The sequence below is a fragment of the Ctenopharyngodon idella genome, chromosome 11, assembly GCF_019924925.1.
Source record: "Ctenopharyngodon idella isolate HZGC_01 chromosome 11, HZGC01, whole genome shotgun sequence".
In the NCBI taxonomy this organism is placed as follows: Eukaryota; Metazoa; Chordata; class Actinopteri; order Cypriniformes; family Xenocyprididae; genus Ctenopharyngodon; species Ctenopharyngodon idella.
This window is the reverse complement of record NC_067230.1, coordinates 12,116,214-12,130,253: the sequence shown is the minus strand read 5'-3', so window position 1 is coordinate 12,130,253 and position 14,040 is coordinate 12,116,214. Positions and strand designations below refer to the sequence as shown.

General features: G+C 35.8%; 1 protein-coding gene across 5 annotated transcripts in view; it reads left to right on the top strand.

Moving 5' to 3' along the window:
• Positions 1-7,607, top strand: part of slc4a10a (solute carrier family 4 member 10a) — a 49,996-nt gene extending 42,389 nt beyond the window's left edge. For 2 of the 5 annotated variants that reach the window (XM_051912106.1, XM_051912109.1), the window contains 3 exons: positions 1,555-1,665; positions 2,414-2,450; positions 6,087-7,607. In XM_051912106.1, the coding sequence (XP_051768066.1) occupies positions 1,555-1,665; positions 2,414-2,426 (124 nt within the window). In that variant the 3' untranslated portion in view covers positions 2,427-2,450; positions 6,087-7,607. The remainder of the gene's footprint in view (positions 1-1,554; positions 1,666-2,413; positions 2,451-6,086) is intronic. The other 3 variants (XR_007932556.1, XM_051912108.1, XM_051912107.1) reach the window with 3 other exon arrangements.
• Positions 7,608-14,040: the final 6,433 nt, after the last annotated feature.

Below are 14,040 nucleotides of genomic sequence, written 5' to 3'. Positions count from 1 at the left end.
TCAGGCATATTGGCTGGCTAATAAAGCACAGTAATATCATGGTCAGCAAACCACTTGGAAGTGGTTTTTGCACTGTGGGCAGATGCTAAAGTCCTGCTGGAAAAGGAAATCAGCATCTCCATAAAGCTTGTCAGCAGATGGAAACATAAAGTGCTCCAAAATCTCCTGGAAGATGGCTGCATTGACTTTGCACTTGATAAAACACAATGGACCAACACCAGCAGACGTCACGGCCCCCCCAAATCATTATTGACTTCAGAAACTTCACACTAGACTTAAAGCAGCTTGGATTCTGTGCCTCTCCAGTCTTCCTTCAGACTCTGGGACCATGATTTCAACATGAAATGCAAAATTTACTTTTATCTGAAAAGAGGACTTTGGACCACTGTTCACTGTCCAGTTCTTTTTCTCCTTAGCCCAGGTAAGATGCTTCTGACGTTGTCTCTGGTTCAGAAGTGGCTTGGTAGTCCTTTTCCTGAAGATGTCTGAGTGTGGTGACTCTTGATGCGCTGACTCCGGCTTCATTCTACTCATTGTGAAGCTCTCCCAAGTGTTTGAATCGGCTTTACTTGACAGTATTCTCAAGCTTGCGGTCATCCCTGTTGCTTGTGCACCTTTGCCTACCCAATTTCTTCCTTCCAGTCAACTTTGCATTTAATATGCTTTGATACATCACTCTGTAAACAGCCACCCCATTCAGTAATGACCTTCTGTGACTTACTCTCTTTGTGGAGGGTGTCAATGATTGTCTCCTGGACCATTGCCAAGTCAGCAGTCTTCCCCATTAGTGTGGTTTCAAAGAACAAGAGATACCCGGAATTTATACTGTAGGGATGGTCATTTAATGAAACTCAAATGTAAATATTCTAATATTTTGAGATACTGAATTTTGGACTTTCATTAGCTGTACGCTCTAATCAACAAATTAAAAAAAAAAAACTTTTGAAATGTTTTACTTTACATGTAGGGAATCTAGAATATATGAAAGTTTCATTTTTTAAAATAATTTACAATAAAAAAATGAACTTTTTCACGATATTCTAATTATATGACCAGCACCTGTATATAAGAATGATTTTTGAAGGATTATGTGACACTGTAAACTGGAGTATGACCTAGAGAAATTTGCAATCAGTACATTAAAGTAATAAATTACATTTAAAAATAGAAAACAGTTATTTTAAATTGTAATATTTCACAGTAATACTGTTTTTACTGTATTTTTGATCAAATAATTGCACCCTTGGTGAGCATAGGAGACTTCTTTCAAAAACATTAAAAAATCTTACTGACCCAAAACTTTTGAGCAGTACTGTATTTGTTTTTTAGGAAACATTTTTCAGTGTAATATAAAAGGCATACTATGTCAAAATACATATAATTTCATTCCACATATTTCATTTAAAAACATAAAGCCTGCAGTCAATAATGTCTGTAAAAATGTTTAGATGGTCTTCTCTCTTTTTGAAAGACAAACTTTAAAAAATTTCTTTCAAAATATGACAACAGAAATAGTCTGAGATTAAAAATGCTGATGTGTTTGCATTCATTAAGGGATGATCCATCCACGGTCAACATTTCAGATGAAATGACAAAGACATCTTTTGGAAATGTCTGGAAAGGACTCAACACTGACAGCACCAACAAAGATCAAAGCTCGAAAAGGTTTGGATTTAATATTCCCTTAGAACATTCCCTTGCATACATAACAATATTCAAAAATGTCACTTTAATCTCACCGCAAACCTTCAAACATTGCATTTGAATAGATGAAAATACACAGTATTTTATGTTACCATGGGACATTTTCAGTTTCTTAATTCAGTAGCGGCACATTTTTATTCCCCCTTTTGGAACATTCAACTGAAATCCTACTTTTAAAGGGGTCATGAAATGCATTTTTAAAATTTTTATAATGTTCTTTGAGGTCCTCACAGGCATCTCTATCATTTTATTGCTCGAGTAATCCTGTGTTTAGGTCTCTCTTGTATTTACAACTACATGACATGTGAATCGGTGGGTGGGGCTAAAGAGTCAATGATGTAGAAGTAGGCATTGATCCGTACTGTGACAAAATCCAAAACAAGTCATTTTGGGAGCTTGGTTTCAATAAAAGAGTTCTGAAACTTACAGGATATTTTTATAGTACAATGACCTCTTATATGTCAAAACATCAAGGACATTTTGATTTCTCAATTCATGACTCCTTTAAAAACTCTGTTAAAGATCAAATACGAAACTTTTTCATTCTCAGAGCAGAGTTTGGTCATGTCTGAGCCCCTTAGTCAAAAAAATGAGCAATTAGTAATATATCTGTTTAGTGAACTCCTCAAACATGCTGTTCTCTTAAAAATGGAAGTGTGAATATCAGGCTCATATCATGACTGAATTTTTCATCCCTGTCACTCATAAGCTCCCTCTCCTAATGTCTCAGATGCTGATTTCCAAAGGTAAGACGCAACCCAACCTGTCTGTGCACGATCACTGTATATACTCTAGTGCTGTGGATACTATGGTTCATGTTTCCTAAATGTTCAAACCTTTTCTCCTTTTCTGAAAAAAGTTGTGTCTTCCTTTTTAGAGTTTAATGACTATAAAATAATTCCAGGCTTTACAAACAGCATCTTTCTAAAAACACTGGCATCATGAGGGATTCAAGTTCTTTTTTCCTGAGCATTTCAGCCTCTGTGTGCATGTTTGTGTGTATTTGTTGAGAATGTTAAATGCATGGAAAAGCATGATTTCAGATAGGTCAAAGGTCAAGCTTTAGCACATGCACAGTTGTAACTCACTGGTGTCAGATAGTCATGTAAAATAGGGCTGTCAAAGTTAATGCATGCATTTAATGAAATATATCTAATGATGTTTATTTTTTTGTATGTTTGTTTTTAACTCTGATATTTAATTTGACATCTGTTTTATTCTGTTCTGTGTGAATCTGAATATTCAGTCCCTAGTAGAACTCAGTAATGTTTCTCTGTAAATTCTGCATATACAATATTATTTATTTATAAATCAAACCCATGTGGGATATTTAACAAAATCATTTGCACTTTTTAATAGTGAAATATAAGTCTAGAGTGATTATAGATATGTAGTGTTACCAATTTAGCGATTTTGTCACTAGATTTAGTGACTTCCCCGCCCCTTTTGAGACTTTTTTCAAAAGTTTAGGGACAAATCTAGCAACTTCTTGGACAAACCTTATATATGTTCTTATTTTGCCCACTGATCTATATTCATATCTATATAGATCCATGAATTTGCCATCATGATGTCATCTAGTGACATTTAGCTACCAGTTTTAGCTACTTTCAATTGAAAGCAGTTGGCAACACTGTAGATATGCATATATTCTGCTATGAGAGTCTTCAACACAATAATTATGCTTTTATTTATCTTTCCAAAATATGCATCAACAGATTAATTATAAAAGAAATATTTAATCTTAATTAATGTTTTATTTTTTTAAAATATGCTACATATTTAAATATTTTTAAATAATAATATTAATAATGAAATAATTATCATATTAATTATTTAGTTATTAATTACAATAATTATTTTAATCATTTGATAGCACTAATAAATCATAATAATGTTATTTTACCTTTTGGAGCCAGGGTTATTATTATAACTGTAACTGAAACTAAAATTAAGACACTGAAAACATTTTTGTTACTTGAAATAAAATAAACATTAACTGAAATAAAATCAAATATGAAAAAACTTAAACTTATTTTATTTCAGCTAGTTTCCAATATAACATTTCCCATTTTCATTTAGTTTAACTTGATGTACTAAAACATCAAATATTTAAAAAACTATATAGCTGAAGAAAAAAAATACTAAAACTTTAACTGAAATGAAAATGAAAATGGAAAACATAAACATAAAATCTCGGGGGACCATAGACTACCTTCATAACCCTTTGAAGTGAAATTCAACACTGCATCTTGGATTGACGCTATGGGGAACAAATACCCACTCCGCCATGCTGAGGTAATGGCTGCCTCATTAGCTGTACCTATACACAACCATAATGGGCATAGCATAAATTGACTCTACGGACTTACTTAGCCAGAGTCAGATTCATCAGTCAAACAGGGCGTGTCCTAAGACTCATACAGGCTGTCAAGTGGAAGTATTCCCTCAGCCATTGCCCAAGATTTATGCTTTGTGACAAGGAAACTCCTGGCTTTACAACCTTCCTCCCTTCCTTGTGGACCAGGCATTAGCCCAAGAACACAGCTCTAAGGCTTGGCTATATCAGCTCTTTTGTATGACACAGCCCATTGAGAATACTTGCCTGGGGAAACATTTTAAACTGCAACCCTGGCTCACCACTACCTCCAGGGGGAACCTGAAAACTCGAACACCTAGGGAACCGCAGGGGAGCTTCAGCACTACTTTCCCAGAGTTTTTAATTGGGGGTGACCCTGCCTGGACTAGTCTAGGATCCAAAGACTCCCACCATTAAAAAAAGGTGCCCAATAACAAGAAGGGATGTTATAGGCAAATTTCCTATACTTGTTAGGTTCTACATGGACCAGTTACGGCTCCGACAGGGAGCGGAGGACCTTACTTCATAACCTCAGGCAGTGGGGGAGGTTCTACTCTACATTCAACCCTAAAGAGCAGCTACCAAAGGGAGCCTACCAGGCATTTTTGAGCAGCCACAACCTTCTATACTGCTTTCCTTATGAAAAGGGGGCTCAGGATACATAATAGACCCACCCCAAGGAGCCATCGGGGAGCTAACCTTATTTAAAGACCCCAGAGCCCAGAAGGGAAGGAGAAGAGATGTTACTTATCACCAGCAATTCGATCCTGTTTATCAAATCGCTTCTTATTTATAACTTCCTCAGATCTTGTCTTCTGTTCCTAGCATCCCACCTCCTCTGAGCTCTTCTCAAAGGAGGACGAGCCCAAGTGGCCACCCTGTGATGGACCAGGTCCCCCAGCGGTCTTGAGCGAAGATTTACATTGACGCGGAATGTACTTCCTAAAAGCCGCCAACCTCATCTTCGCCTTCCTAAACTTCCCAACCACCATCTCTACAGAAGCGTCGAAACGTTCCGAGGTCAAGATTCGGTGTATCAAGGAGAAAGCTTTTCTCTTTGTCCTTAATGTCTGCCAAGTTCAGCTACAGATGCTTTTCTTTTGCCACCATCAGCACTATTGAACAACAAATGGCAACAGCTGTTTGTTTGGTGGCGACTGCTTTAGGAGACAGTCCCTGCCCCTGATCTAAATCTTTAAGCAGATCTGCTTGGTATGCTTGCATCATGGCCATCGTGTGCAAGGAACCGGCCTGACTTGCTGCCACAAGCGATATCCTCGCCCTTCTCAGCCACATCCACCTCTTCCTGGCTAGATGGTACCAGCAGCATGCTATCTGCTGGACCAGAAGACTCAAGAGAGAGTACAACCTGATCCAACAGATTGCTCGAGCCAGTGACTGAGAGCCTTTCTTGAATTCCTCGACCTGCGATCTCCACGACTTCAGTCTCCGCTGTTTCAGTCTCGGCTACAACGGGGCCCACACCATGGGGTGCAGATACTTGTCCCACAACCCTCAAGAATAGGGCCAAGCAAATCTCTGTGACTGAATCTCTTAGAATTGGAGCATTCAGCTCCCTCGAGAATTGAACGGGCATGATAATCACCCAAACATATAACACACAGGTTGTGTTTGTCCTCAGATGTCAAAAACCTTCCTGAACCTCTTGTTCGAGTGCTTCTCCATGACAATCACCTTTAACATGCTGTAACACAAACAAACGGCTCCTGAAGACAAAAAAGCTGATGACGTATCCTCTTACAGGTGCTCCGGTGATGATGTCATGGACTGTCGTTGGCCAATTAAATTGTTGTGTGTACACACGTGCTTCAGACACCAGTCACGCTAATTATGTTCCCTATGGTGTCAATCCAAGATGCAGTGTAAAGTTCCACTTTGAAAAGGAACTGTTTGTATCTTTTGCTCCAAGAACAAACGTGTCACTCACTGTTTCTCATCAGCTTTTCGACTATGAATTATTATTTTCTCATGATGATATGAATCTTTCTCTATTATTCTGCAGCTCAACAGTTGTAGGTGCCATTGGACATGAGCGAGGTGATGAAGAGAAGGAGACAGATTTGGATAGAGAGACGAGTTTGTGAGTTCATGTATTTCAAAACACTCGGTATCGTGCCACACTACAAGCACCATTAAATGCTTCTGTTCTGTAGGTCTGTGTGTGCCAGTCTGTGCTAAGGCACCTTGTTATATTTACATGTTTTTTTATGTATGTGTGTGTGTGTATGTGTGTATGTGTGGAGATGCTGCCCATGTGGAGAATTGTTGGGTTGTGTGTTTAATGGTCCAATTGTAGTTTGACCTATAGAAATTTAAAAACAATTAAGGTTACTTTTGTTTTTAACCAGGTAGAGTGTATTTTGTATGTTTTATATTTTTTTGACAGTAGATCCTATTGAAATTCCTTGTCTTATAGCCTGAATATGTTTATTATATAAAATTCATTCATTTTTTATTATGCATAAATGCTAAATATTCATTTGCAGGCATAGTTAAAATATCATAATAGTAAGAAGCAATTTCTGACGGAAGATGCAAATGTAGTTCTGTCGGCTTTTTCAATGTCTGTGTGATTGTCAAAATGTTCTCCACATCACTTCATAAGATTCTTGATGTTAACATTTACTACTTAAGAACAGTGACCAATATTTTTTAAAGTACTTTTATGAACAGTTTTCCCATTTTGTGAAATTTATTGTAATATTTCCCTAAAAACACAAACGTACGACGTACTCTGAGTACTCTGTGCTCATTTTAACCTACATTTTCTCTTGAACTTCTTGATATGAAACATCCATATTCATAAATTCACTTGTTTTTTATTTTATTTTTTATTTTTGAAAACTATTACTATGAAGCTTTATCTCATTTTGTGTAGCACTCGACCATGCAAATAATAGTAAACATATATTTTGTTTAAACTTTGCAAATAATATAACTGTATAGTGCTGTTTTCACAATGTTTCTGAGTGACAGGGCATCTGTCTCCTCTACAAGACTCATTTGCAAGCCGAGAAAAGAGACCTCATCGTTTGAACGAACGAATTATACTATTACTGCCGATAATACAAAAATCATGCAAGAAATGCAATAATATTCCTTTTAATAAGAGGGGCATTATACCATGTACTTACCAGAGACGAATCTAACATCATCAACACATGTACATGTGATTCATGTGATTATTTTGTCAATGTGTATAATTTTAAATAACAAAGTTATTTAATGTATGGATAGATTTAAATATGTATAAAGTGGGGGAAATGAATGTTTTCATGTTACTATCAGTGTTATTACAGTGTTTTGCCATTTTTGGTTGGTTGGTTGGTTGACAAAACTACGACACGCACATCTATGTCATGCACATGTCAGCAGTACGAAGTTCTGTTGATTTCACTGTAAAATAAGCATTTCTTCCTGAAAACAGCCACTGTTGTTTATTAAATTATTCATTTAAATGAACATGTATCGTTACAACTGTGAGAAATTTTCATCAGAATAAATGTGACTGCAAATAAACTGACACTAAAGTGTTTTTGCAATGATTTATATTTATGTTAACTTGACAAACCCAACATACTGAAATCCTATTTCTTGTTATTGTTCTTCTTTTTCTTCTAATTTCTTCTAAAATTTAGTCAGTATCAGCAAATCCTGTAGCAACTAGCTTAAGACATGCTAGCAGTGTGTTAAAATATACTAGGGCCGGGACAATACATCGATTCTCGATTGGCGATACAATGATTCTGGATCGATTCTGAGCTTAGTTTTAACAGCAGATGCCGCTCTAGGCTAGTTTTTAACCACACACTCAAATGCTCACGAAAATGGTTTAGAATGGTTTTATGACGCAAGATTAATGTAAACACAGCCCACTGTAATTCGCGTCAACCTTTTCGAACTTTATGAATGATTATGTAAGGAATAATTGACGACGGGTCGTTGAATTATTATAAAATAATGCACACCCGAGGAGTGGCCGTTGCATTGTTTTCTAATAATTCAATGGTCCGGAGTCAATTATTCCGCTTATACTATGGTTATCATGCCTCAAGACACCGTTCAGATGTTGTATTTGTCAGGTTTTTGTCTTTAAAACACTTTTGTGTGTGGGACTAATTTTCTTACGCATCTCATCCCAAGCCTCCGTTGCTAATTCCAAAACGTCATTGCAGAACTAGCAACGGAGGCTTGAACCATTGATAGCAGACTAATACAGTTATTAACGCAGTTGAGAGAGAGAGAGAGAGAGAGAGAGAGAGAGAGAATAAGCATATGTGAATTAGCCTACCTGAGTCTGTGCATCTCTCAAAGCAGCAGTGTCTCTACTAATAGCGAAACTGTAAGTTTATCTACCTCAAGAACTGCAGTTATTTCCCCGCTGGTGAGAAATGTCATGTAGCTTTTAAGTTGCTAAACTATTTTACTAATTAATTTGTCTGAGCAGCGCGGACAACACATTCCTGTGCGAGTGTGTGTCCGTACTGTGTGTTTGAGTGAGAGAGAGAGAGCGGGAGAGAGTATGCACTTTCAGGACATAATAAAATGTATGTTGTGGCACCTCTGCCACAAAAGCAGTGTTAAACTTGCTAGTAACATGCTAATTCATTTTAGCAATGTGCTAAAACATGCTATCAGCATGTCAAATCATGTTAGCAATGTGCTAATTCATGTTAGCAACATGCTTATAACAACATAACAAACACTAATCCCTAACCCTACCCTAACCCATGTTACAACATGTTAGCAATGTACTAAAACATGCTAGCAACGTGTTAACAATTGATAAGACGTGCTAGTAACATGCTAATTCATGCTAGCAACATACTAAAAAGGCTTGCAACATGTTAATCCATGCTAGCAATATATGCTATGAACATGGGTTGCACAGGCATACGCATTCCTTCTGGACAAATCATTGTTTGACCATAGCTGTTCACTGAAGGCTTTAAGACTAAGCAGTATCCTCTGCCAGCTAGTCACACCCTCTTCACAGGGAGCGGGACTCACGCTAACGGAAATCCCTTTCACTGTCCGCATTTAGATTTTGGCAAATCAATTTGGGTGAATGCAAACAGCGTGATTATTTTTCCAACATCCAGCCACGCAAGAAAACATGCAATCTATCTACCTGAGGGAAGACGTGATCAAAAAGGGGAGTTGTCTTTCACTATTGTAAGTTAATTTTGTGGGAGAAAAAAAAGCCTTAAACACCATAAGCAGCCCATACTAGTTCTCTTTAACTGAAAAATATGCACTTTCATTCATTAATACATGGTTGCAACAACATTTAGTTCCATCTTTTAAGTGTCATTGTTTGTTTAAAAAATGCTATTGACTGAAATTTCGTATACGTTCAATTGTTATGCTTTCAAATTTTATGCCATATGTTTCAATGTATCTTCCTGACAAAAAACAAACAAAAAAAACACCTTTTGTATTGTTTTGAATAGAGGTTGATGATATTTAATATGCATTGGTGTAGCTATATAGAAAATGGGTAAAATTCAACAAGTTGAACATGGAGCCATATTGAGATCCCCATATCTATGGGATGGAACCATATTGGGCCTTAAAAATGATGATTACAAAAGAAAAGTTTATTAAGAATGGGAATCTAGGTAGGTATGTGCAATTGTGTTGATAGAAAAAAAAAAAAAAGATACATTTCTAGTTTCAACATTATTTGTTCTCAGAAAATGTGCAACCATTGAAAATGTGTACAATTTACCAATTTACTCATGGAGCCACATTGAGATCCCCATATCTCTGGAAATTAACCATATTGGGCCTTAAAAATTTAAGTACCAAAATAAATGTTTGTTAAGAATTAGAATCTAAAAGGATATTAAAGGGTTCACCCAAAAATGAAAATAATGTCATTTATTACTCACCCTCACACACCCGTAAGACCTTCGTTCCTCTTCGGAACACAAATTAAGATATTTTTGTTGATATCCGATGGCTCAGTGAGGCCTGCATAGCCAGCAATGACATTTTCTCTCTCAAGATCCATTAATGTACTAAAAACATATTTAAATCAGTTCATGTGAGTACAGTGTTTTATTATTAATGTTATAAAGCGACGAGAATATTTTTGGTTCACCAAAAAACAAAATAACAACTTATATAGTGATGGGCGATTCAAAACACTGCTTCATGAAGCTTTGGAGCGTTATGAATCAAACTGCTGAAATCACGTGACTTTGGTGCTCCGAACCGCTGATTCGACACGCTGATTCATAACGCTCCGAAGCTTCATGAAGCAGTGTTTTGAAATCGGCCATCTTTATATGAGTCGTTATTTTGTTTTTTTGGCGCATCAAAAAATATTCTCGTCGCTTTATAATATTAATATTGAACCACTGTACTCACATGAACTGATTTAAATATGTTTTTAGTACATTAATGGATCTTGAGAGAGGAAATGTCATTGCTGGCTGTGGAGGCCTCACTGAGCCATCGGATTTCAACAAAAATATCTTAATTTGTGTTCCGAAGATTAACGAAGATCTTACGGGTGTGGAACGGCATGAAGGTGAGTAATGACATTATTTTCATTTTTGGGTGAACTAACCCTTTAAGATATCTTTAATACTTTCATGAGTTACAGGCATGCAAAATCAAAATTTGAGCCAGGAAACTTTCTGAAATTTGGTTTGACACGGAATGATACAAATGTGTTTATGTGACATACACTGTGTGGTACAGTACAAATATTTTGAGTGTGCGCCTTATTCTGTCCCTTATACTCCTATAAAGAACCACAATTGTCCCTTATTTTCCTGTCCTGAAGTTGGCGACCCTATATGCTAGCAAAATGCAGAATAATGCTAGACACATGCTAAGACATGCTAGCAACATGAAAAACATGCTAGGAAGCTTATAAAACTTTTAAATTTTTGTCAAGCAAAACATAAAAGTTTGTCCCAACGAACTTTACATTGTACTTTTTCATTTACTATTGAGATATACAGTAGATATACAGTTAGCACATAATTAACGAGTTAATCAAGTGTTATTGTGTATAAGCCCAGAAAGTAGTTCCTCATGTCTTTGTTCTTGGTCTAACTGACTTTAAGGGAAACTGTAACTGAGGCTGGAAACTACTTGAATCTAAGGTCATTTAATATTGATAAGCAAATTTCACTATGAAGATCCCTGAAGGTTACCATTTCAAGGTTAGGGACACAACACAAACCATCCTCTGAGGTTTCATAAACCAGCTCAACAAGCAGCCAGCTAATTAAATTATTTTTTAAATGTATTTAAATCAGCAATTCATCCATTCATTTACACTTATAAAACCTTTATAGATTGCAAGTATTTATTTTGGCTTGTATTTTGTATCCTTCATTTACACTATAAATTTACATTTACAAAAATGACTTTTTCTATTAAATTCTACATGGTTGCATTTTCAGTGTACAGCTAGTTTGCTTTGTCTTCTTTTGCAATATATCATTTAGCATCCCTTGGGGTTTTCCATGTGGAGAAGATATTGATGCTGTTGCCAAACCTTCACCCAGCCTAGCCCCAATTCCAGCTGAGCCAATCGGATCAAAGAATTGACTGCTGTCATATCCCATGATGACCTTGCAAAGCCCCCAGCTGCTGCTGCCGCCCCCAACACGGGTTAACAGTGGTTACTCTCAGAGAGTGGATGCTATTGAGCAACATATATCAGAATGCAAAATATCTTCACATTAAACTAACAGTTACATTTTCTGTTCCAAAGTTAAGTTCTTGGAGATCACATGATGTCTACAGGACACAGGAACAAGGTGATGAAAGCTGTAGAGGGTTTGCCACATTTTATGATAATTCAGCTTGTTGCTTGTTAGGCCTACTTAAAGGATATGTATAGAAATTGCAGTGTTTCAGGAAACTGAAGCACTCATGTGCACTCAAACCTAAACACTAAAAGATGAGAGCAAATCAATTTCACTTATTTTGTATTTTGCCTTAGGGGAGCGTCATATGCTCAAAAGAGCTGTTCTGTTTGTAGTCCTGAAAACCGGAAAAGGACGATTTTTTTTTTTTTAGCCCAGGAGGTTTCCTTTTTAAAAAGGTCAGTTTCGAGTTTCGGTGAAAAGTCTTTCACCTAATGCTTTAAAACATTACACACATCATGAAAAATGAATGAATGAATGAATGATTAAAGTTGCGAAGGACTACAACCACCACAAGAACATGCGTTTACCTGCTTGACACAATGGACATCCATACAGAAACGTGATACAAACATTTTTAAAAATTTTGTGGCTTCAAAATTCACGTTTTGTATGCTCGTGAGAACAAAACTCTCCAAGTAATGCTAAATCACACGCCTTATTTTACTCAAATCTTCTAAACCCCGGGAAATCTCGAGGGAAGCTTTGGGGTTGGCCTACAAATGGACGTCATACTTTAACAGCTCTGCAGTGTTTTTTCCCTTTTTTCTTTTATCTGTTCATACTAAACATCTCAAACAAGTTAGAACACAATTTTAAAGTATACATTTATATAAATAACTGCTAAGAGATATTTTAAAATGCAGTGCAGTTGTTTTTACGCTCATCTGCGTTAGCTCTGCAAAGGATGGAGTGATTTTTTTTTATTCATTAAAGTTTACAAAACGGGACGACAATAGAAATAGCTACCTGTTTATCTTCCTCGTTTCAACAGCTGTAAATAGTAATGGTGGCTAATTTCTCGGGACGCCAAATAGTATGGTATGTTAACAACAACACCTGTTATTTTGTAGCATAACGCTGCAAAAAAGCGTTCAGTGTGTCAGTTAGATTGATGTTAACTTTTGGAAGTAAATATCAGACCACTGCTTGAACTGTAATGCACTTATATTTTGTCATATATGCAGTATTTTGAGTCAATCGGCCACAGCGTTTGCTCAATATGTACAATAGAGGGCGTGTTTGCTACATGAGTGTCACAGTCATACTCATGTGTCCAGCAGGAGGCGCCGCAGTACATTCATGCGTGTATTTTGTCAGTGAACCTGCAGCGCCATCTGCCGGTAAAACAGCAGCAGTTCAATACATTTTCTCTATGCAATTTGAACATTTACTTCAGCTAGCCTTTTCATTTCCAACAACAGTCTTGTTTTATGTAATTATTTTGACATTTATATATATTTTGCTGTAAAGTGTATTTTGAGTAAAACATGTAGACTAAAATAAGTTTACATGATATGGCACGAGCACAGATGGCGTCCCATCACTGAGCGTTTCCAAGGAGAGGATCTGGCTCCCAAGGGCAATGTCGTCAAGTAAGATGATAACAGCCCATCAGCTCACATCAAAATGTGGAAAAGAACCCAGCTCAGCCATATGTTGATGCAGCTCCTCAACAACATGTAAGCAATTAAATGAAAAATAAAAATATGGAAATTAATGTGGAATTTGAACAATGTTGAACAATGTTATTTATGATGTTTAGATATGGTTTGATATATCGAATTTATGACGTTCCATCTATTCAATTATGTTTTAAAATAATAAATAATATTTTTATGCATTTTTGTAGTTACACAAAAGTGTTTAGAATTTATTTTTTGAATTTACATTTTATCACTGCATTACCTACCCAATGCACAAAAATCATATTTAAAAAGGAACACATTCAATATGATAATTACATGCTACATGTTGTTTTATTCAGTTATTAATAATATATTCAATTAATACCTCAAATAATATAATATAATATAATATAATTAATGTAAAATAATATTGTTTTAATTATTGTTTATATTATTATATTTATATAAATATTATTATATAAATTATTATTAAATATAATTATTTAAACATTTGACTGTACTGACAGGCTGTATGCATGGAGTAGTAATAATAATAATAATAATAATAATAATTTATTTTATGGAAAATATATATATAAGTTAAATATTAACAATTAATAAAATAATATAATGTAACAATAATGTAGAATAATAT